The sequence below is a fragment of the Zingiber officinale genome, chromosome 5A (genome assembly GCF_018446385.1).
Source record: "Zingiber officinale cultivar Zhangliang chromosome 5A, Zo_v1.1, whole genome shotgun sequence".
NCBI classification, from domain to species: Eukaryota; Viridiplantae; Streptophyta; class Magnoliopsida; order Zingiberales; family Zingiberaceae; genus Zingiber; species Zingiber officinale.
The window spans coordinates 150182882-150208569 of record NC_055994.1 but is presented as its reverse complement, the minus strand read 5'-3'; the positions used below and the strand labels follow the sequence as shown (position 1 = coordinate 150208569).

General features: G+C 38.0%; 2 protein-coding genes across 13 annotated transcripts; one reads left to right on the top strand and one right to left on the bottom strand.

The window, feature by feature from the left end:
* Positions 1–8720: 8720 nt before the first annotated feature.
* LOC121982442 (glucose-1-phosphate adenylyltransferase small subunit 1, chloroplastic-like) lies at positions 8721–14298 on the bottom strand. Its single transcript, XM_042535498.1, has 9 exons — positions 13928–14298; positions 12700–12996; positions 12197–12466; positions 11868–12047; positions 11258–11361; positions 11027–11138; positions 10300–10398; positions 10085–10204; positions 8721–8973 (listed from the first exon to the last, which is right to left on the bottom strand). Exons 1-9 carry the CDS (start codon positions 14207–14209, stop codon positions 8857–8859), a joined length of 1581 nt encoding a protein of 526 aa, XP_042391432.1. The 5' UTR covers positions 14210–14298; the 3' UTR covers positions 8721–8856.
* Positions 14299–23434: 9136 nt separating this feature from the next.
* LOC121982440 (protein NOI4-like) lies at positions 23435–25629 on the top strand. 12 transcript variants are annotated; one of them, XR_006112102.1, is made up of 5 exons: positions 23435–23633; positions 24790–24858; positions 24967–24994; positions 25098–25286; positions 25364–25629. XR_006112102.1 is itself a non-coding variant. In XM_042535494.1 (4 exons), the coding sequence occupies exons 2-4, from the start codon at positions 24983–24985 to the stop codon at positions 25400–25402; spliced, it is 240 nt and encodes a 79-aa protein (XP_042391428.1). In that variant the 5' UTR covers positions 23435–23633; positions 24967–24982; the 3' UTR covers positions 25403–25629. The 12 variants fall into 12 exon arrangements, 6 of the variants coding, with proteins under 6 accessions (XP_042391428.1, XP_042391429.1, XP_042391430.1 ...); XR_006112104.1 differs by having other exon boundaries at positions 25095–25286; XR_006112105.1 differs by having other exon boundaries at positions 24967–24998.
* Positions 25630–25688: the final 59 nt, after the last annotated feature.

The following is a 25688-nucleotide window of genomic DNA, read 5'->3' as shown; positions in this document are numbered from 1 at the left end:
GGAATTTGATTAGCGGATCAAAGTTAGTTCGTGCTGGTTATGAGTTGAACTTCAAATGTAATAAAGTTGTAATATTACATTTAGGAACCTTTATTGGAAAAGGTTACCTTAATGAAGGTTTATTTAAACTCAATGTAGAAAATGCTACTTTAAATAAAACTTCTAATATTGGTTGTTCATATAACATTGAGTCTTATGATATGTGGCATGACAGATTAGGACATGTCAATTTTAATACCGTAAAAAGGATGATGAATCTTGACATGATCCCTAAGCATGCTATAAATGATAAGAAAAAATATGAAATTTGTGTGCAATATAAACAACCCCGTAAACCCTTCAAATCAGTTGATAGAAATTCTGATATTTTAGAATTGATTCATACTGACTGTTGTGAGTTTAACGGTGTAATAACGAGAGACCATAAAAGGTATTTCATTACCTTCATTGATGACCACTCTCGTTATTGTTATGTTTATTTGCTAAAAACCAAGGATGAAGCTTTAGATAAATTTATAATTTTTAAATCTGAAGCTGAGAATCAAACCGATAAAACTATTAAGAGGTTAAGGTCTGATAGGCGTGGAGAATTTACCTCGAACCTGTTTCAAAAATTTTGTCAAGATACAGGTATAATCCATGAGGTAACTGCTCCATATAGTTCTCTATCCAACGGTATTGCAGAACTGAAAAATCGAACCCTTGAAGATATGATTAATTCCATGTTAGGCAGTTCTGCGTTACCCAACTTTATGTGGGGGGAAGCTCTATACACTGCATGTCATGTGCTAAATAGAGTCCCAATGAAGTCAAGGGATAAAACCACATATGAGCTTTGGAAAGGCCGAAGGATAAGTTTGAAATACCTTAAAGTGTGGGGGTGCCTGGCAAAAGTACTAGTACCTGAACACAGAAGGAAAAAACTTGGTCCAAAGACCGTAGATGGTATCTTCTTGGGTTATGCTCAAAATAGTATTGCATATAGGTTCCTGATTATTAAATCAGAAATTCTTGGAATAGATACAAATACTATTGTAGAACTTCGCGATGCTACATTTTTTGAGGATATATTTCCTATGAAGACGAGAACACCTCAATCTAGTATTCCTACTAGAAATGAGCCTTCTTCCGTAGAGGCCCCACTATCCGTAGTGGGTACACCTTCCTCAAGTCACTCTAGACTAGATGAATCTAGTGAGTATACAGAACCAAGAAGGAGCAAGAGGCAACGTGTGTCTACGGATTTAGGCCAGGACTTTATCACCTATAATATAGAAGGTGATCATGTGACATATAGAGATGCTATGGCTTCTCCTGAAGCTAAACACTGGAAAGAGGTCATTAAAAGTGAAATGGACTCTATTATCTCTAATGTCACTTGGGAGTTGGTAGATTTACCTCCTGGGTGTACCACTATAGAATGTAAATGAGTGTTTAAGAGGAAATTAAAGCCTGATGGGTCAGTAGATAAATTCAAAGTCCGCCTAGTTGCTAAGGGATTCAAACAAAAAGAAGGGATTGACTATTTTGACACTTATTCTCCTGTTACCAGAATTACTACAATCCGAGTGTTAATCGCATTAGCATCCATATATCATCTTGAGGTCCATCAAATGGATGTCAAAACGGCATTCCTAAATGGAGATCTAGAAGAAGAGATATATATGGATCAGCCTGAGGGATATATAGTCTCTAGAAATGAGAATAAAGTCTGTAGATTAGTCAAATCTCTTTACGGTTTGAAGCAAGCCCCAAAGCAATGGTACGAAAAATTTGATAGAGCTATGCTATCGTTTGGCTTTGAAGTAAATGACTCTGATAAATGTGTGTATGCTAAAATGAAAGGTGATAATTGTATTATCCTATGTTTATATGTAGATGATATTCTACTATTTGGAACTAACCTTTCTATTATTAATAAGACTAAGGCCCTCTTAAGTGGTAAGTTTGATATGAAGGATATGGGTTGTGCTGATATGATTTTAGGGCTGAAGTTGACTCGTTCAACTGATGGAATAACAATTTCTCAGTCACTCTATGTTGAGAGAGTATTAGAGAAATATGGTTATAGCCAAGTTAAATCTGTTGTCACACCATATGACCCTTCAAAAACTCTCCATAAGAATAATAGTGGTGTGGCAGTGTCTCAATTAAGATACTCACAAATAATAGGTAGTCTAATGTATTTAGCTAATTGTTCTAGACCTGATATTTCTTTTGCTATAACGAAATTGAGCAGGTTTACTAGCTGTCCGGACAGAACGCATTGGGATGCATTAGACAGAGTACTCAGATACCTGAAAGGTACTATATCCTTGGGTTTGTGGTATGAGAGATTCCCTGCAGTCCTGGAGGGATATAGTGATGCCAGTTGGATAGCAGACACTGCTGAGTGTAAAGGCGTTATTGGTTATGTCTTTACATTTGGAGGCGGTGCAGTTGCTTGGAGGTATGTTAAACAGACGATTATATCTCGTTCTACATCTGAGACAGAATTGTGTGCTTTAGATACCACAGTAACTGAAGCTGATTGGCTTAAGGGTCTTCTTTCAGAAATTCCCTTGATGGTAAAGGCAATACCTTCTATTTCAGTACACTGTGATAATCAAACAACATTAGCTCAGATTAGAAGCTCCAAGTATAACCAGAAACAGAAGAGACATGTACGAATAAGATTGAAGTCTATTCGTGAGCTAGTGTCTCTTGGAGTGGTATCATTGGACTTCGTAAGTTCAAAAGACAATATTGCTTATCCACTCACAAAAGGACTTGATTCTGAGAAAAGCAAGAGATCCAGTAAGGGAATGGGACTGAGGTCTATCCTGGTTTCATCTATAACGGCAACCCAACCTATTTGATTGGAGATCCCAAGAAGTAGGTTCAATGTGGTATAAACAAGTTATAAGGGTGAACCGTAAGCATCAAATTGATTGAGATGTAATCTCATAGTCTCTTCCCTGGATAGATGTTTGACTGCTAGTAAGGATGAGCTTGGAGGCTCTTAATGAGTTCAAGGTCTTATTGACAGGATGCTCGCAGTACATCCTTGGAGAACTCACCTATGTAAGTGTAACTGTGTGGCCGCAGTGTGGGGGGTCTAGGCAACTCTCCTTAGCACTTATGAAACAAGATTCGGTGGCATGGCCGTAATGCACCAACCCAGAAGGATTCAACCGTCGCCCGTGATGAGTTGTTACCAATTGACTTCACATATAAAAAAGGTTTAAGTTCAAGACCTAGTTCACTTCAAACCTATGTGAATAAGATTGGTGTACTCAGGTGAAAATTCAAACCGGAAGGTATTTTCACTAAAATCTCATTGCAACCTAGCATCAGGACATATTTTATCTTTTAAACCGAAATGATTTGAATTTGTGGGGGATTGTTGAATTTTGTATTAAATTCAAAGTATTTTTTGGTAGTGTTTTTAGTCTCACATTGCTAAGTGGAGAAGCTTGGAAGGGCTTATATAGGAAGCTCTTCCATCCTTGCTTAGCAATGATAAGGGGACCTACACGCATGCGCGGGCCAAGCCCAAATCGAGTGGATTTGGGGGGTTCGAGCCGGAAATCCATAAACCGGGCGTCACGTACGCGCGTTAGGGGGGGTGCAAATGCCCAGCCCGTGGGCCTTGCGCTCACGGGCGGCCCGGTCTGTTTTTGCTAGTTTGGTTCAGTTTGAACCAAACCAGTTTGGTTTCCGGTTCGGTTGGTTCGAACCAAACCAGAGTTTGGTTTTTGTTCCGCGTAAGGAACGGACGCAACACCGCGCGAGAGGAGACGCGGACGCAACACCGCGTGTGAGGAGACGCGGACGCGTTTCCTCGCTAGCGAAGCAGTGCTTCGTACCTCCTCAGAGTGAATAAAAGGGGACAAGTAGTGTCTCTATTCTTCACTCAATCTTCCTTCTTCTCCCTTCTCTGTGCGATACATTCTGCACAGTACCTCCTCTGTTTTTCTTTTCGAGTTCGAGTCTTTCTGCGCCTTTGTTGTGTCCTGAGGCTTGGTCTTTCGGCGATCTGAGGTTGGGTCCGAGTGTCGCGTCCGTTTTGGAGTGCACCTACGGACAAGACGAGCGGTTGTCGGATCTTGGGGGAATTTTGCCAGGGAGCCTTTGCACCGTGAGGCGAAAATAAATTCTCTAAGGACAGTCGGCGTGCCGACGCTTCAACTGGATAACTATATTCTAAACTCGATTTCTTTATTTATCTGTCTATTGCATGTTATTTTTTGTGCAAATATAATACTATTTATATTGCTTTAAATATATTACCAACACAAAGAGCCTTGGAGAGGAGAAGATTGAGAAAGCTCTGGACTTGTTGCAGCAGCTGCTATTGGAAGAGTGGGGATCGGACATTAGGGCTTGTTTTCACCGATTTCTTCCTCAGCATAGCGTTCGCCAAACCCTTGATGCCACGAAAGCTTCAAACAGGGAGAAAAAGAGGGATTCAACAGAGAAAACAGAGATAGTTTTCTTTCAAAAAGAGAAAAAACGACGAACAGACCGAGGGCTTGGTACTGAAATCTTCTCGTCCCCTGCTCCGCTGCTGCGCGACTTTGAACGATCAAAAAGATTGGAAATTTAAACAAGACGACGAAAAACACGAACAGATTGTTCACAGTACGCCACTTCCTTCAATCTTTTCAAATCAAAGGAACACTTTTTAGGAAAGCGATTGTTGGAGCAAGAACAGAACACTGCGTACTCGCTCGATCCCAGTTGACCCTAGTTAAACCCTCAATCGGCTTGACCCAAAAAAGAACGAAAAAGGTCGAACTTGAATCTTAAAAATCCAAAATTGACCAGAGAAAACCCATCAAGATCGCGCCTCTCGATCGCTCTCCACGAAAGCAGCATATCAAAATCCAAGGTCGAGGCATGCAGCCCTGGTGGTGGAGGTGCTTAGATTTCCGGAAAAGGGTGCGTATTTAAAGAGCAATCCCATGTGATGTGGCTACTTTTTGCCCGGGAATCATATCGTTACACATATCAAATTGTTGGGCCCTCGCGGCCTCGCGGGCTCCTCCTCCTCCTCCTCCTCCTCTTCTTCTTCTTCTTCTTCTTCTTCTTCAACGTTTCTACTGTCTCGGGTAAATTTATCACAGCTCAAGGGAAGGAAACCATTCATTCCATTGCCGTCGGTGCACAGTAATCAAATAAGATGAAGTGAGATCTATATGACAGTTCCACTGGGGACTAATGCATCTTTTATCACAGTCACTATGCCGCTTTTGATGACCCATAAGATGCTCGATAGCTCTTCCACCCATAAGATGCTCGGAAGTTACTGTTCTTTGTAACTTCTGGCTGTTGTGAAGAAACATACTTGAGCTAACTATGCACTAGAGCTTATTTTATGGTAAATGAATAAAAGAACAGCTATGGTTCAAGAAGTTGGTGGCCTTTTGGATGTAATGTTACTTACTCTTTGGTTCATGTTGCTGCCACTTGACACCTACAATGGTGTTAAAAGGCAGGGCCAATTCTCAGTTCTATACACACAAACATTACTATGATTCCACTTGACACAATGTCATGCTGAGGCATTTGGCTAAAGAGAGTAATGGAATCTTCCAAGTTCCCACACTTGGCATACATACTGAACAGAGCATTCCCAACTTCTAGATCAGATAATACACCGGACTTAACAATGACACAGTGAATTTGCTGCCCCATTCTGCAAAACCTAAGGTACCACATAATGCAAGGACTGCTGAGTACGAGAACCTTCTCTATTATGACAAAAACCAGCTAAAAGAGCATTATAAGTCACACAATTCCTGTCAGGCATTTGATCAAAAACCTGAACAGCAGATTCAACTAAACCATGGCATTCTCTCCAAGACATCAGCCACATCTTCTATAGAACCGAACTGAGTGTAGAACGAAACCAAAGCATTTCCTACACTTAAATTCAGATTTTAACTAACACAGGCAATAGAAGACTAATTGCTAATTGGCTTTTCTCAAACTGCATGCTATTAGTGAATAAAGAAGGAATCAATCTCCGTAAACAATCACAAATAACAAGAATAAATCAATCAATCAATCAATTAATCACCGTAAAGATCAAACGAATGTATACAACAGTCACAGAGTACATAACGAACAAAATAATAATCAAATGGTAAAATCAGCCAATCCTCTGCTTCTTCTGATCATTCTCCGGAAGATCCTGGCAACGGCGCTTGAGATTGCCGGTAGTAGTAGGTGGAATGATTATTTCACCGTTTCCAGCGATGACAGTGCCTAAAGCGGGCGTAGGAGAAGGGAGCGAAAGATTCCGTCGGAGGTGGTCGAGATGAGCGGCTCTTCGCTCGATCTGACTGTGCAAATAGAGGATGATGTCGAGGCATCCTGTGTCCGGACTGGCGGCGTGGACCTCTGACTCGTAAATCATGGTCGCCATGGCGACGGCGCGTTGACGGGGGAGGAGGGGCTCCAGGATCTTCTTCATCTTGCTGACGCCGAACAGACGGTGAGCCTTTTGGAACCTACTTTCGTCTGCCGCAGGGAAAAACGGGGCGAGAAGGCAGTCGCCGTTGCACTTCTGGCGACGGAATCTACAAGCGGCGCAGGCTTTGGACGACACAGATTCGTAGGAGGAGGAATACGGCGAATGACCATCCACGACAGAGACAGTCATTGGGAAGGAAGGCAACGACGACAAAGGCGGAGGCGGCGTTGAAACGGGCAGCGGCAGCGGCGGATGAACAGGAATAGGTGGAGAAGGGGGACGATAGGCGGCCTCGTAAACCTTTGAATCCATCTTCGATATCCCTCCTTTCTGCTTCTTCTGGCGCCGAAAGATGGAAGGGCGGCAAAGTGAGTGGAGACGGAGAATGGCGGAAGAAAGTGGATGGGTTGATTTATATAACGAGGGTTTCTCAATGTGTTGATTTAATTATTATATCACGCTTAATTAATTAGATCAACCGATCCCGTGTTTTCCGCCACTTCTTACTTTTTTTTTATTTTTAAAAGTATTTTTTTAATATCCAAATACCGTTAAATTCTCAAAACGAATTTATTATAAATTTTAGGTAAAATTTATTAAGGACGAGATTCGTATTTTATACTAGTGTTTTATTTTTTTAATGAGGAAAAATTCTAATATTTTTATAATGATCTTCTTTCTTGCTTGAGGCAATCCGTCTAGATAGATGAATGATTACCTCTCCTATAACGTCGATGAAAGTAGGGTTTCCTCATATGACGTTATAATTATTTTGTTTCAATACTAATTAAAAATATTGCAAATTCAATACTAGTATAACATCTTAAAATAACTAATATCGATATTTAACATGCCCCACTTCAAAACATCAAGCGTGCTCAAGTCAATTTCACTTAACGCTCACACAATCATGCTGTTTGACAATGGATAAAAAACATTGACGGAACTAACGGTGGTCATATGGTCATTTTAGAAAAGCCAACAAAACTATGGAAATGAAATTATTATTATTAATTTCCTTTCAATTTAAATCTCTAATAATTAGACAAGCTTTGGCATACAGTTTAACTCATTTATAATTTAGGGATATTTTAAAGTACTGGTTCGAGTAAAGATTAGTATACACATATGGCTAATTTTTATCAACTATATAAACATATAATAATAACAATATATAAGTAGACTCACAAACGATTGAGCACTTACTATTTGATCTGTTCCATCAACTTTGTAAAGTATAAAACCTAATAGGAATATCAATAATGGTAACGAAAAAGAAGAGAAATGAGGAGCCATATTCTTACTATACTACAAAGTTGAAAGTTGAATGTTGTGGTACCGCATAAGCCATATGTATAGAGAAAGAGATGCAAGACTAGGCTGCTCGTGTTCAATCAATCAGTTTATTCGATAAATAGGATTGTAAATGGGTCCAACTGAATCAAATTTTGTAGTGTTTAAGTTTGTTTAATAAGATAATTAAGTCAAACTAAATTGAATTTAAAATGAATCAAATTATTAAAAGGGTTGTTCACGCTTGACTTGCTATTTTTCTTACGAATTGAGTTTTTTTAACTTGGCGTGAAGTTTATTTGTTTATATATTATCGAGTTCTCAATTCAAGATTATTTAATCATTTGAAGTATTCACATTTTTAATCTTATTTGATTGGTTATTGAATAATAATTAATTGATTAACATAATTCACAATCACAAACTTTATTTATTTTAACGAGTTATTTAAGTTTACTTATTTAATTGATCTTGTATGCATTAAATGATTATAATTAAATAAATTTTTATCAAACTGAATACTAAATTTACTTGTAAAAGTTTGATTCATTTATAACACTATTGATAAATAGGCTAAATAGGCCCCCAAAAAAAATGAGTTAACCATCAATTCATGTTCATCATGCGTTGAACGAAGAAATTCTTCATATGGAGAAAGTAAGTGTCGGTATTATTTGTTGGGAATTCTATGACCGAGTAATCAAAGATCTCGATCAATGGCTAATATTATTCGTATGAAGAAAGTAAGTGCTAATATTATTCGTTGGGAATTCTATCTGGCGAGTAAGCAAAGATCTCTATCAATGCCATACATGTCAAATTATTCGTATTTAAGTGCTACTATTATTCGTATGGAGAAAGTAAGGGCTAATATTATAGATCTTAAAGTAATTTAGTTAAATATTTTTATTTAATTTAAGTGGGTGTCTCGAACAGAGCCTACTTTTGTGTGACCCGATTCTCATTCCTTTTAGACTAACTGTTGACATTAAGCAGTTAAACAATGGGGATAGGAGTTGGACAAGAGTTGAAAAATACGCAACAGAAGTAAACAAGAATACTAAGTTGCTTAAGATTGATAGAATTAATAGGTGAGGTGAGATCTATATGACAGTTCCACTGGGGACTAATGCATCTTTTATCACAGTCACTATGCCGCTTTTGATAAAGAATCCTTCAGTTTCCCTCGCTGCTTCTTGCACATTCTCACTGTTGATGATCTGATTTTTTAAAAGTAAAAGAAAAAAAGAAAAAGAGTGTCATTAAGACTTTTAGATTATAGTCCTAATTTATAAGAGCATAATGGATAAAATTATGTAAATTCTATTAGTCTTCATCAAGAAATGAATTCAAACTCCTTGATTAGGGAGCGGGAGCAAGGAGGTTAAACTTTTTCTATTAGTGTCTTTATATGAATCCAAATCCATGGCCTTTGGCGAAAAGCTCTTCAAATCTAACTTACTATGCTTGTGTATAACTAAAAATTGCTTATCTCTAACTTAATGATTTCTCATCAAATCTTAGCAGCAGGAAATCAAATTTTAGCTAACTATACAAGCGCAAGAATATATACATATATATTTTTAATTACTCGTAACTATAAAAGGGGAGATTTTCAAAAAAAAAAAAAACCTTCTAAAGCTCCACCCACTCTGGGGTTCTCAAGAATCCACACATTCGTAATTTAAGGCAAGAGCAACAAAGTTAAACCCCCTTCTAATAATAATGTCACCACTAAACATTAAAACTCAACCTTTAGCTAAAAATTCTTTAGTTCAACTTCATGTACTCCTAGACCAAATCAGTAACTAAAGGAAGCTTTGTAAACAAGCAATAAATTTTGGAGGCGTTTAATAAGTAATTTCTACAGAAAATTTTGCACAATAGATGAACTATGAAGGGCAATGAAATTGATCTAAAGCAATTTATTTCCTTTTTTAGTGTGAGATTACTTGAATGAAAAGATAGAAGGGGAAAGGAAGCAGGGAAAGTCCCTCCCCCCTCCAAACCTTTCACAAAAGTAAACTCAGTTCGATGTTCCATAGCTTACTCATTCCTTGTTGGACGATATCTTATTATACATAAAGAGAAGCATCTACTCGGCAAACTACTGATCAAGGAAGATTTTAATCTCACCTTACACAGTTAAAAGTTCTATTTTCTTGAAAAAAAAGCGTAATCCTACGTTCAGAAACAAGAGGCCAAGAAAAAATATGCAGTAATATGAAAAAGGTTTTGTAGGTCTTGTATATTTAGAGAAATAAAATTGAAAGTAATCCCAAATTTCCAACAAATGCATAGAAGCAATAACAAATATTTGGAGTAGCTTACCTTTACGTTATCTCCAATACGAGCATTCTTGTCTATGATAGCTCTTTTGACATGGGAGTTTTTCCCAATGCCCATAGGAACACTTCCTTTCAAAGCTAATAGCCTCTTATCAGCATCAGTCTACAAAATGTAGCAAACAATATGAGGTCAAGGAAACAAGAAAATCTATATTTGAAGCACAAGTTAATTGGTTCAGTTTTATGTTTGTAGATTACCTCATAGTAGTCTGCTCCCATCAGTAACGTATCTTCTATGATTGCACCTTCAGAAATGCAAGAACGAAGTCCAATTACAGAATGTTGGATCTTGCAGTTCTGCAAAAGGAAAAAAAGTTACAATACTCCTTCAAACTCCAATTAATTAGAAGATTGTGATTCAGCAAAATCCTTTGTCATGTATGAAGGCACAATCCAAAGGTATGCATCAAATTAGTTATTGGGCATGCCAAAGTGTTGAAGAAGTTAAGCATGTGGAGTCGAGCAAAGTTAAACAAGAAAGATATGGAAGCAGGAATGGTGATTAAACATGCTGATTCTCAAATAATAGATGTTATTTAGCATCTTCTGTTACGATATATAGATAGTCATGCCTAAACACTCGTATCAAACATATCAGAATAGGCTTGGGCAATCCTGAGCGTATCATCAAAGAATGGATGAAATCATCTTCACTTCAAATCTATTACCCATAAAGCAGGAAGTAATATACCCATAAAAATTTCCAATAAGACAAATCTATTACTTAATACCCCCATCTTATTTGAGACAACATAAACCTAAGGCCATAGAAGTACTATTAGTTAAGTAATACATGGATTGTTCTGGTAGAATCAACTAAAGATAAAGTATAAGGCAATTCTCTTATACCAAAAATTTAAAAACTATTAGTGTTACATAAATGTCAATAAATAATGATGTTGAAATTATCTTGTAATGCACTTACTTTGATCACACATCCCTCGCCAATAACGCTGTCAATCACATCAGCATCAAGCATCTTTGAAGGTGGTAAATACCGAGGTTGTGTATAGATTGGCGCAGAACGATCATAAAAGCTGAACAAACAAGTCAGATTTAAGAAGATATCACAGGTAAATATAGGAACTTTTGAAAGGATGACATACATATCAATAAGGGGAAAAATTATCTTACTAGTTTCTTTTAAGTTATCTACCTGAAATCCGGTATTGGTCTTTTGGTTATTCCAAGGTTTGCATTGTAAAATGCCTCGATTGTACCAATGTCCTCCCAGTAACCATCATATAAATAAGCTTGTACCTATTAATCATAATAAAAGAGTCGAATTACAGCTTCAAACAACAAAGAAGATGATTATGCAGAACAAGGAATTTTCTGTCTCAATCTATCATAAACATTTTGGCATGAACCATGAGTTTCCAGTATTGATTAGTAATATATTATAAAATGCAAAGAATAAATACACTGACATCATTTGTATTGTAAGAAAGTTTAAAAGCTCTGACACTGCACTGTATAAAATGGTAAAAAAAAAAATAGACAAACACATAGCATAAGAAAACTTTTAGCACGCTATGGCCAATCTTCACCATTATTAAAGGAATTACAACTAGGTAAATGGCATCTTTATTGTCTGCAGACCACTACATCCAGTCATCTAAAGAAAATAATAGTATATGCGCCTATGAAATAAACTAATATCTCAAGGACAAGAACTTCTTAATCTTTCTTATAAATAATTTTGTTTTCTTCAACAAAAACAAATTACAGGGAAACAAATCAACAGATTAAGATGTCAGGCATACCCTCAACCCAATATTAGTTGCGCCTGGGATAACTTCACTCCCAAAGTCATTTGCCGCTGGAAATTTGTCCCGAAGTAATTGCATCATTATGTCCTTGTTGATGACATAGATACCCATACTTGCAATAAAAGGCAACTCTTTTGCTCTTTCATCATCCAGGCCAAGAATAGTGGTATCAACCTGAGAAGAAATGGGTAGAACAAGATCATTGTGGCTTAAGGAAACATTGATGAATGCTGACCAACCAATATTTTATAAGTTATGAATGGCAACTGCTAAAAAAAAGGGGCATATTCACAAATATGTTAAAACTAGTAAAGAATTTATACCTTCATTGACTCTAGCTGTTGTCCTTTTGGCTTCTCTGCAAATTTTGTTATTCTCCCTTCTTCATCAATCTTCATCAGACCAAAAGCGGTTGCACGCTTTTCATCCATTGGCAATGCAGCCACAGTAATATCAGCATTTGTTTCTCTATGCGCTTGAATGAATTTCTCATAGTCCATCCGGTACAAATGATCTCCAGCAAGTATTAGAAACTCCATGACGTTGTGCTCCTCAAAGAGCCACAAATACTGCCTAACTGCATCTGCAGTACCCTGTGTGCATGTAGATGAAAAGGATACAGTGACCACATAAAAACGAAGCTCAACATATACAACAGTTTTTTTTTAATGTCATCATGAAGCTCAGCCAGGAACAGATATAAAGGTTAGCAGAAAATGTGACCTTGAAATTCAAGTAAATAATTGAATGAGATTGCAGGAAAATCTACTCCTTATTACAATTAAGCCTAAAATGGGATAGAAGCACTTATAGCTCATAGGTGTACCTGAAACCAGTTAGGGTTCTCTGGACTCTGTTGTGCAGCAAGGACTTCAACAAAACCTTCATTCTTGTACCCACCCATGTTACTTGCATAGGCTCGTGAAAGATGACGGTTGAGAGATGCAGAATTGAATTGTGTGAGAACATAAATCTTGGAAATATTACTGTTCAAGCAATTGCTGACAGGAATATCAATAAGCCGATAGTTAGCACCCAAAGGTACTGCCGGTTTAGCCCTCTTCTTTGTCAAAGGATACAAGCGTGTCCCAGCACCTCCCCCAAGTATAATCCCTAGAACACTCTACACAGAGAAAAGAAAGTAGATTAACTAAAGCTTTATCATTACCATTATCAACCATCGCCATTTCAAAACAAGATTGCGCATGGAAGTAAGGCAAAAGCAAGCAATTAATTTTTGTGAATAATCCTTCCATGAAGATAGGCATGAGATCATATTCGTGCAAATTGATACAAGAAGATCAATTGCTCTGACTAGTACTATGTGGTTCAGGACAAATCATATCATCACAAATTTCTTTATAATACCTTCGTTTGAAAATACACTCTGCATGAATTTCTCTACAAATCAAGAACACCAACATATTGTCTCAAGTAATTCCTCGGGTTAGTTTCTTATAGAGCATGGGTCATACAATCTGAACCCAAATTCACTCTTTTAGTATGAAGACTACTGAAGTTAATTCTATTAGAAGTTCCAATGGTTACACATTCCATCGAATTATATCCCTCTGAAAATATTTTTCTGAATATGAAATTTCTCCTCTAGAGTTTAATTTGTAGGTTCCATACTGAACTAAACTGTACTGAGTCCTTAGTTGCAGGTTAATCCAAAGCCATACCGGTTGAAAATGAAGCATAGCCTCACAATATATCACCAAATCTTGAAGCCCTCCCCCCAAAAAATGTAAATATCTTGTCAAAAAAGGCTTTACGGAAAAGTAGTTCTTGAATGTACCAATTTCTTCTCATGGAAGTAAATGATATGCTTCCTATGAAAGTTCAGCAGCCAATACCATAGAAAGAATTTCAAGACACCATCAACTTCTACGAAGATCGAAGGGGAAAATAGAGCTCCAGTATAGAATCCATTAAATATTTCGACAAGTCTACACTACGATTCAGGAGAGTATGACACCAAGTTCGTTTTCAAAATCTATTAAGAAGAAAAAGACAACAGAATCTTGAGATCATCGGAAAGAAGTAACACTCACCCGGCTGGCATCAGGGTCGAGGCACGTCTGCGAGCTCTGGGAGTCGGAGACCGCCTTGGGGGAGACGACGATCGGGCTCCTCACTCCGAAGCACTCCTTCCTCCTCCCCGCCCCAGCCACCGCCTTGCGGAGGAGGTCCATTTGATGGCAACCGGATACATAGAAGAAAGAGGAGAGACTACGCGAACTCGACGATCCGAGGAAGGGCGTCGGCGGAGATCTCCGATCGGCATCATTAGGGAGAATCAGTGCAGAGTTCATCGCAATCCCGATCGCCGGCATATCCACCGCTGGCTTTGCAAGCAAACGAATGGCCTCAATGAGCTCAGTCTTCTCCCTCGAAGAAACGAGCCGTTCTTATCACTAACCTCGTGCCGCTGCTTGCAGTTAACTGCCGTTGTTATCTTAAATATCTCTAATCAGCACACTAATTAGTCATATCTCACTCTAATACATTAATGCGGGAATTTGGAGCGTTGATTATCTCTTTATCCACGCATCACGACACTAGAACCGTACACGTGTCCTCAAGGAGGCGAGATTAGTTGATTAATTAGACAACCCGGAGCGGAAGCATGGGATCCGATGCCGCGGCGCGGCGATCACGTGACCGATCTCGGGGAGAGGAGTTGCCGAGTTGGACTGCGTTGACACGTGGCAGGATAAGAGCCGTTAGCGTAATAGGCAGGCGGAGGAGCGAGGATCGCGTGGGGGTGGGGCCCGCCAGGACTATTGCGCGGCCTGAGAGTAATACGTGGAGGTGCTCTTGCTGGGTTGCGGTTGGGTTTTGTACTGGAATCGGTTTTTATAGTCTTATTTTAATTTATAAATCAGTTTTATTTTTTAAAATTACATAATTATTTTTTAAAAAATATTAAACAAAATCATTAAAATCAGTCTATTATATTAAAATCATATATTTATATCATTTTAGTTTAAAATGAATTTCATTCTCTCTTCTGTAATATGTTATGGATTCTGTCATGCTGGTTCTCAAAATAGAGCAAAAGGCAGGCTCAAGTTCTTCTTTGACTTATATTTCTATTCCTTTTATTAAAAAAAACTTAATTATTAATATATGCAGAAGAATTTATTTTAAAAAAATAATATTTATTTTCTGCCAAATGTACCTCTGGGTGTTTGCAGTTGCCAATATAAACTAACTTGTCATAAGGTTACTAACAAAATAAATCAAAGTGTAAATAATGTGTCGCTCCACAGCTAGCATCTCAAAATTATCTTCCCACTGGAAAAAGTTAATCCGTAGGCAAGAAACTCTTTGTCGTTGTATTGTAGTCCGAGGCAACTCATTTATCATAATTTTTTTTGTAATCTAAATATTTAGTTGATCATTCTCTCGGAGTAGTTCAACTACTGTCATCGCCTTGGTAAGCTATTACCTCACCAACTAATTAATCAAACGTAAGTCCCTCCCCAGGTGGATTCCTCCTTTTGCTCCTTAGCCTACAAGGTATTAGCAACCATTTCTAGTTATTGTTCCCCTCCCGAGAGCAGGTTCTTACGCGTTACTCATCCATTCGCCATCGGAAACACCACTTTCCATCCAACTTGCATGTGTTAAGTATGTCATCAGCGTTCATCCTGAACCAATTAATTTTATCGATGACTAACTTAGCCTTATGAAATTTTTTCCATACGTCATTAAAATAAATCGAGAAATGCTAGTAGAGGCTCATCCAAGCAATTAACGTTCTTAGAGTTATCATCCCACTGGAAAAAAAATTCCTATAGTGTATCATAACTATAATTCGACTCTTAGATGTCTCGTTAATCATTTAAAAGGTCTAACCACTATACTTTAGCCTGGGGCAACTAATTGATCATAGTTTGAGCAAAAAGTGAAGTCGTCACCTTAGCAGTCCCTCTAGAGTTGCCCACACTATAGAAGAGGGTAAATTACGGGAAACATTTGCTCTAGCATGGCAACCCTTTGCATGGGGGAGATCAAACACCCAACAAGATATTTTACACTAGTTGATCATTGACCTCAATATTTATTAGAGCAACTACTCATGCAAGCATCAACTGCGTCAACCTATAAGGGCTAACTAATTTATCATTAAAAAAAATTTTGTTGGAATCAGGCATCCAACTTACACCAACTAATCCTAGAGCAACTAATATAGTTCCACATAAATTTTTCACCTACCACCAGGATAAGAATCGTTCATAGCAAGCTTAACGTTCTTAGGTCATCTGCCCATTAAGAAAAAGTCATTAGTTAATTCATCGAAATTTTTGATCCTTAGAGCATCCACACTAATATTCAATATTTCTCCTAAATATTTATGGTCCTCACATTCACATTATCAATCAAATATCTCATTACTTAAAGATCTCAAATCCCACAATCAAATATCCCACAAAACCAAATATGTATGAGCTCATCTATTAAATATTCCACTCTCAAATAGACTAAATTTCACCATTAAATATATTCTTTTATTTTTTTTTGTTAAAAAATAAAGAAAGGGAAATCATCGAGCATAACTCTATGTCTGATTTGAGATGATGTATATGTAAACAAATATCCCTTCTAAATATTTTTCGCTATAGATGATTTTAGATGTCTGAAAAATTAAAAATGAAAAATGTGTCTTGCTACTGTACCCTTACCCAGAAAGCATTAACTCATCATAATTAAATAAGGACTAAGTAGTGATTGTTAGTTAGAGTCCTAGAGTCAATCATATGATAATTGTTGTATGGACTCGATGTATCATATTCTTATATATTAATAAAGGTATTTCTTTATGGTTATTATACTTACTTGTATTGGTGTCAAATAACTAAGTATAATAACGTCCTTGAGTAGAATGTTATTATCTATATCAATCAATTGGTTGAATTGATAGTGAGATAATATAGAGAATACTACTCTTAATCATTCCTAGTCAAGTATTAACATTCAGGGACAATATTAATGCGATGAGACTAGCATGTAGGTCAACTCGATGACTTGATCTCACAAGTCATGGATATAGAAATATCAAGTTGGCACATTGTATGCATTGGAGAATGTATACTGAATGACCCGCCATGAGAAAGTATCATGGATCGTTATATGAATATCATATATTTTCTCATGTGACTATTAGTATAACTATCAGTCCTTGGAGATGAAGTCACCATGGTTCCTTACATAAGGAGTTGTATACTTTGGCTTTGTCAAACGTCACCCGTAACTGGGTGGACTATAAAGGCGATTACTGGGTATATAACAAATTATGCAGAGGGATGTGAGTGATGTAGATGAGATCTATCCCTCCTATATGACGAGAGTGACATCATGATTCTTGATAGAGTGAAACCACTAAGTGCATGGTCATGTCCAAATGAGTCAATATGAGATATTGAGCTCATTTGTTTAGAGTGAGTCTACATGGAGTTCAAGACATAGATTGATTAGAGAATGACATGGTCTATGTCTCAATTGATCAATCTAGATGTCAAGGATAGAAGGACATTGTCACATATTGTGAGAGTCACAATTAGTAGTCACAATGGTGATGTTGGATCTCAACATTCTTGTAACTTGGGTAGTAATGATGTGTTGCTAGATACCGATCATTGCTTATGTTTCTAAATGGATATAGGAGCATTGCCAACATTACAAGAACCTATAGGGTCACACACAAAGGGCAGTTAGATGGAGTATAGGTTCATATGATGGACCAAGAGGATTAGGTTCATGTGATGGACCAAATTGGATTAAGAGTAATCCAAATTAGATTAATTGAGTAAGACTCGATTGAGTTAGACTTGAGTTAGACTCAAGTGAGGATTAATGATGATATTCATTGAATTTTGAATTCAATGATAAATGATAACATTCATTGAATTATGAATTCAATGATAAATGATAACATTCATTGAATTATGAATTCAATTTGAATATTAGATTCAGATTTCGATTCAAATTATGAAGAGAAGAGGAGTTTTTAAACGATCATTTAATGAAGAATGAATATTTATTAAATACTCATTAAGACTCATTAATGAGGCTCATTAATGGAGTTATTGAGCATTAAGTATTTTCATTAGATGAAAATACTTAAGCTAATTTTATTATGATTTTTCATAATTAATGTATCATCATTATTCTTTCTTTCTTTAGTTCTCTCCCTCTCCTTCATTGCCGAGCCATCCAAGAGTGCTAGCACACTCTAAGTGGTTTTTCTCCACCTATTGTCCGTGTGGATACGTATAGAGGAGTGTGCGCTTGACACTCTCGAGATCTGGCAACCTTTTGGACGAGCTGTAGGATCGTTAGGCCGGCTAGAAGGGGGGATTGAATAGCCCTGCAAAAATCAAAACACAAACCAACCCTCCTCGAACTCTTAAACTGTCACTTGTAGAATAATCAAAGCAATAAACTAAGATCAAAACAGAAAACAAGGCACCAGGTTTTGACTTGGTTACAACCGGGGAGGTTGTTAATCCAAGAAAGATGATCGCACTAGAATTTCTCCTTCAGGCGGAGAAGCCTCTTACAAAGTTGAAGCGCACAACAGAAGCTAACTACAGAAAGCGTACAAGTGTTTGAAAGAAATGCGTGAGTTCTGAATTCATGAAAAGCTTCTGGACCAAGGCTATATTTATAGCCTTGGTCGGGGCGCCTGGAAGGGTTCCGGGCGCCCTGGGGGGATAAATTTTATCCCCCAACGTTCAGATCGAGTTTTGACTCGATCTGGTGAAAATACTGGGTTCGGGCGCCCGGAAGGGTTCCGGGCGCCCCGGGCTGCTCCGGGCGCCCCGGAGCCCAAAGTCAACAGCCGTTGACTTTTTCGTCCGGGACCTCTTCTCTGGTTCAGTCCCGCCTCGGTCCGGTTCTTCTCCTCCGGATCCGCTCACTTGGGTGATCTCTGCCATCCGGAAAAGGGCTCACCCGAACCCAACTTCCGGTCTTCTCGAGCGGGCTTCCCTCCGGCTTCTCGTCCCTCAGAATCGCCGCGTGTTTCCTTCTCGTCCGCCGGCGTACTCATCCGCAGTCTTCGTCCCTCAAACGCACCGCGTGCCGTCCTTCTCGCTACCTGCGTCTCTTGCTCCCCGAGCAATCTTCCGCTCCGGCTTTCGTCCCTCGGAACCACCGCACGCTTCCTTCTCGTCCACTGGGGTACTCTTCCGTAGCACCTCGTCCCTCGGACTGTCGTCCTTCTCGCTAGCTGCGTCTTCCGCTCGACTACCTGTGTTCCTAAGCTCCTGCACACTTAGACACAATGTTAGAAACACACAGGACCTAACTTAACTTGTTGATCACACCAAAACAACCTTGAGATTCCAACAATCTCCCCCTTTTTGGTGTGATCAACCCAAGTTAAGCTAGGGTAAAATAGACTTTAAATAAAATTAAGTAACTTAACTTAATTTGCAATTTAAGTACAAAAAGATAGAAAAAAAATAACTCTATCTACCTCAGTAAAAAAGATAGACAAAAAAATTCAATCTATCTACCTCCCCCTAGACTTATACTTTCCCTTCTCCCCCTTTGATCACAAAAAAAATGGGGTTCCAAGAGAAACAATCTAAGTTTGAAAAAATATTTAGACGAAATTCATAAAAACAAATTTAAGTTTTTGCAAGAATTATTTTGAGAAATATTTCTAACTTAAAAAAAAATTCTAAGTAAAGTTTTTTTTTTTAAAAAAAAAAAATCTGACTTTGGAAAAAAATTTCTAAGAAATTTGAGCATAAATTTCTAATTTCAGAAAATCTTTTAACTTAAGAAAGAATAATTTTTGAGAATTTTTAAGCACATAAATGACTTAGTCAATTAAAAATTTCTAAATAAGTAAATTTCTAAATTGAAATAAAATATTTTGAATAACCCTTTTTAAAGCACTAATTAATTCTTGTATTAATATTTCATTAGTAAGTTAATTAAACATTAATTTCAATATTTTGGCTTCCAGGTCGTGGCGAGGCACTAGGCCTTCTTGGTTATTGGAGCAACAACCACTTCCTTGACAAAGCCTCATAAAGAAATTCTTTGTTTAATTTTCTCACTTAAAGCGCTAATTTTAATTTTAAAATTTAGTTTAAGCATGATTTAGGAACCCAATATAGGTTCCAACCTACTGGATTAACTAAAACATTTTTAGGAATATATTTTCTTGAAATGTTCCTAATTTGTCCAGGATGATATTTAAAGTACCAATTTAAATTATTAAATCTTCTAACATTGGTTTTAGATGAACATGCATGGTTTTTCAAATTATCTACTTGAATTTTCAAATCATTATTTTCAAGTTTCAATTTTTCATTTTCCAATTTTGATTTATCTAATTCTTCTAGAGGGCAAGACTTAGCTAAAATTATTTTTAAATTTTTTATTTCTTTTTCTAATTTACAGTAGTCTTTAGTTAATAACTTAACAAATTTATAAAGTTTATCGGGAGGAAGAGAACGTACCTGACTTACCTTATCGAGTTCGTTTTCCGTGTCTCCCCCTGAACTGCTGCTTTCTTCTGACGAAGCTCCCCCTTCATCGATGCTCTCGATGCTCATTTCGGAAGAGCTTGACTCACAGTCGTCGTCTTGATGACTTGCCATTAGAGCAAGTCCGGAGAATGCCTCGACTTCCGACTCCGACGACGTATCATCCCACGTCGCCTTTAGGGCTTTTCGCTTTTGGATAGGCTTCTTACCCTTTTCCTTGTTCTTGCTCTTCAGCTTGGGGCAATTGTCCTTGACGTGCCCTTCTTTGTCGCAATGGTAGCAGCGGATCGTCCTTTTCTTCTTCCCCTGCGGATGGTTAGTAGATCTGGATTTACAAAGTTTTTTGAATCTTCTTACCATCATTACCATTTCCTCGTCGTCGAGAGAAGATTCCGACTCAGGTTCGTCTCTCGAAGCTTTGAGGGCGACGTTGTTCTTGGGCTCCTTCATTCCTGCACATCTTGTCTCATGCACTTCAAATGTTGAAAAAAAATCTTCTAATGAAATTTTTTCTAAGTCCTTCGAAATGTAAAAAGCATCTACTAGTGATGCCCATTTTGAATTTCTTGGAAATGAATTTAAGGTGTACCTGAGCGAATCTCGGTTACTTACCTTTTCTCCGAGATTCGTGAGTCCGGTGATGATTTCTTTTATTCTGGAGTGCAGATGTGCGACTGTCTCGTCTTCCCCAAGTCACAGGCTAGTGAGCTGATTGCGAAGCAGATCTCATCTAGCGAGTTTGGCTTCGGACGTACCTTCGTGCAGCTCGAGGAACTTCTTCCAAAGTTCCTTTGCGGAGTTGTATTTACCGATCATGTTGACTTCTTGAGGCGGAAGAACGCTTAGCAGATGGTACTCTGCTTTGCCGTTCGCCACGAAGTCAGCCTGCTCCTTTTTTGTCCATTTATCTATTTCCTTGTCCTCTGGAGCTTCAAAGCCAAATTTCATTGTTAAAAATAGTTCAATATCTGTTGTAAGAAATACCTGCATTAGTTTTTTCCACGTAGAGAAGTCCCCTTCGTATTTCGGTGGATGGATGCTTGGTCCGGCCATGACGTTGCTTCGTTCGACGGTTAGTCCTCCTGAAGCGCCTCGGCTCTTATACCACTTGTAGGACCGTTAGGCCGGCTAGAAGGGGGGGGGGGTTGAATAGCCCTGCAAAAATCAAAACACAAACCAACCCTCCTCGAACTCTTAAACTGACACTTGTAGAATAATCAAAGCAATAAACTAAGATCAGAACAGAAAACGAGGCACCAGGTTTTGACTTGGTTACAACCGGGGAAGTTGTTGATCCAAGAAAGATGATCGCACTAGAATTTCTCCTTCAGGCGGAGAAGCCTCTTACAAAGTTGAAGCGCACAACAGAAGCTAACTACAGAAAGCGTACAAGTGTTTGAAAGAAATGCGTGAGTTCTGAATTCATGAAAAGCTTCTGGACCAAGGCTATATTTATAGCCTTGGTCGGGGCGCCTGGAAGGGTTCCGGGCGCCCTGGGGGGGATAAATTTTATCCCCCAACGTTCAGATCGAGTTTTGACTCGATCTGGTGAAAATACTGGGTCCGGGCGCCCCGGAGCCCAAAGTCAACAGTCGTTGACTTTTTCGTCCGGGACCTCTTCTCTGGTTCAGTCCCGCCTCGGTCCGGTTCTTCTCCTCCGGATCCGCTCACTTGGGTATTTCTGCCATCCGGAAAAGGGCTCACCCGAACCCAACTTCCGGTCTTCTCGAGCGGGCTTCCCTCCGGCTTCTCGTCCCTCGGAATCGCCGCGTGTTTCTTTCTCGTCCCTCAGACGCACCGCGTGCCGTCTTTCTCGCTAGCTGCGTCTCTTGCTCCCCGAGCAATCTTCCGCTCCGGCTTTCGTCCCTCGGAACCACCGCACGCTTCCTTCTCGTCCACTGGGGTACTCTTCCGCAGCACCTCGTCCCTCGGACTGTCGTCCTTCTCGCTAGCTGCGTCTTCCGCTCGACTACCTGTGTTCCTAAGCTCCTGCACACTTAGACACAAGGTTAGAAACACACATGACCTAATTTAACTTGTTGATCACACCAAAATAACCTTGGGGTTCCAACACGAGCGAGATAAGCGAAGGGTTTCGCAACAAGGGTAACGCTTCTTATTCATATAGATCTAAGGTAGATCTATATTAGAAACATGTACATGATTTATTTTATATATTTTCGCACGAATATGTGACAAGACTTCGAGATTTCCGCAACGTAAAAAGTGACTTTTACGATTCGAAAGTCCCAACCGTGATCGACTCTTAACCATGATTATAATAATTATTGCAGTAAAAATTGATATCATTTATCTTAAGTTGTTTTGTATCATCAATCTCCTCAGAAAATACATACACATAAATCATAAATGATTATAATAATTATTAAACAATTGTTAAGTGATGATCGACTCACTATAATTATAGTACAAACAGAGTGCAAATAAGAAAGGGCATATTGATTTGCAATAATTTTATTTAAAATTATTCTAAAGTTAGTTAAAAAAAATACTTTAACATTAATTTAAAAAAAATATTTTGATCAGTTATTTTAACACGGTAAAATAGTTATAATATTATTAGAGTAATTTTGATTACAAAAATTATTTAGAATAATTGTAATTAAAATTGTCCTATATTATAATATTTTTAGCTAAAACTATTTCATATTATAATAATTTTGATTAAAATTTCTTTATATTATATTAGTCTTGTCTTGAATCAATAAGGTAGAAAATGATAATTTGGACACTCTTTTATTATGTTTTCAACGTAGATATCCTTTTAACGATAATGAAAATAAATGATATTTTCACCCAATAATAAATTAAGATAAACTTCATTTGGAAATTGTAATTTACACAATTCAATTTATAATTTTTTTATTTGGAATTTATTTTGCCTATAAAAAATAATCAGGCAAAAACAAAAAATGTAGAAAGTGAAATAAAAAATAAAATAAAAATCAGGGGTGCCATTGGAAAATCTGCCTAAAAATAATTAGGCAATGCACAATCTCCCTCCGTTTCTCTTCCTTTCCCCCGAAGCACACAGCAAGACGGAACCGGTCTGGTCCGGTACTCCGGTTCAAATTGACGGCGGGCCGGCGGCAGACAACTCACATGTACTTCGTCTTCTACGTATATAGGGAGCTCCTCTTCGCCAGTCCCTTCCAAACCCTGCTTACAAGCCCTACCCTCTCCCCTCTCCCTCTCTCCCTCTCTGAACGAGGAGTTGATGATGTCGGTGAGTCGCAATCCCTTACCTCGGCCCTTTTACTCCCCGGGTTTTTGTTTGAGGAATTTTTGATTCGATTTGGTTGTGCTGGGATGGGGTTGATCTTGTTGGGGCTGGCTGTGGTTTACATTTGAGAATGAGCAAGTGGAGTAGATGTGTGTTGATCTGTTTAGCTCCCCTGCTCATGTCTGCTTTCTTGTTTCCTGATTATTTGCTAGTTTTTTTTGGTGATCTAGGGCACGCTCAGTTCTAACTTTATTGCTTCTTTGACTTCTTGTGTGGAAATGGGTATGGGTATGGATTAGTCCACTGGAGCTCAGAGGTTTTCTGTATGCTTGGATGGTACAAAATGCAGGACCTTTTTCCTTTTTGAAACTATTAATCTGCGTTTTATCGATCAATCAAGTGTAAAATTTGTAAAAAGTGCTTCTTTTTCGCTGTTCTTCTAGGGCCTTACTCTTTTTCATGTCTCTCAAATGCCATTTAATCAACTAAGGCATATCTACGATATCTAGTAGGTCAGTATGGTTCTTAAGCTGTTTGTACTTCCATGGAGTCTTTGATTTCCCATTTTGCTTTAGATGAAAATTGCTAGAATTCAAGCTTCTGTGATTATGTTAATCAACATATTTCCTTATCACTGCATTAGAGTCAATTCATATATGTGGCACGTTGGCAGTGTCAAATTATCAGAATCATTCTTCAATATTATCTAGTACTTTGGTCCCTTGACTTCCAATACTCTTATAATGTTCTGGATTAGAAGTTGGTTGGCCAAACTTCTTGTTATAACCTCATACTCTTTGAGTACTTTAATTATGTCTTGTTTTGTCTCGAGACTATGATCACCATATAGTTACATTCTCATAAATATTTTGCATATTTAACTTTTATTCCTTAATTTCGCCATGGATTGTTAATTTTTTTCTATGCAGGTAAACTTGCAAGGTTAGTTGATAGAATTAAAATCTTCTAGTGAATTGCCTGTAAATTATTTTTCTTCAAATTGATGGACTATGGGTTGGGAAGATTTTCATTGTCCTATGAAATACATGTGTTAGATTGTTGCTAATTCCTGATCATGTATCTGTATCTTAACCCTTTTTATCTATTGCATGATTAGCTATCAAGTATCTGACCTTATGTTATTTGAGTCGACATGCAGAGGACTATGCCTTCAAAATAACTGTTATGCAAGTGGCCTGCACATATCATCCTTTTTATCTGAAAATAGGTGTATTTTTAGATAAGATTTTGAGTTTGTCTGACACTTAATTGATTTCTATTGCCCACCCTATTTTGCTGAAATTCAAACTTCACATCCCTCTATTGTGTATGACAGTTTCCATCATGAAGAAATGAACCATACTGTAAGTATGTGAGAGATTTAGATATCAACCTTTTTAAATTTGACTGGATGCTAAGAACTTCAACTTGCTTCACTACTTACAAACATGCCCTAAATTCTAGCAGGAAAAAGGCTGCCCTTTGCCAAAGTTTGGTGAGTGGGATGTCAATGACCCTGCCTCGGCTGAAGGTTTCACTGTGATCTTCAACAAAGCCCGCGACGAGAAGAAAATGGGTGGCAACATACGCGAAACCGACTCTCCTGGGAAGGAGGAAGAAGCTCTAAAACCAGGAATTTCTGCTTCCAAACCTCCTGTATGTGCATGCTCATACTCTGCTCCTATATGAATTGAATCCCTTGTGTTAATACCATTCTTTCTTTGCTACCACAGAAGAAATGGTTCTGTTGCATGCATACATCAGCCCATTAGGAAACATGGGTGCTGATGATCTCAAAGTTTACAGATTGGCTTGCCACATTTTCAGATGACAGGAAGAGTTAGCCATTGCACCCGAGTGCACATGAACGGAGGAAAGCTTGAGACGATGAAGTAAGATCGGTGTTATGGTTTCTTTTCGATGTGTAGGAACATCTACTAAAACTCGTTAGTAATTGTATTTGATTTTGGTTTCAGTAAGATTATACATTTCATGGGCTCTTGATGTCTTGTTTTAATCCATTTATGATAATGTCTTTAGTTATATTGCATCCAATTT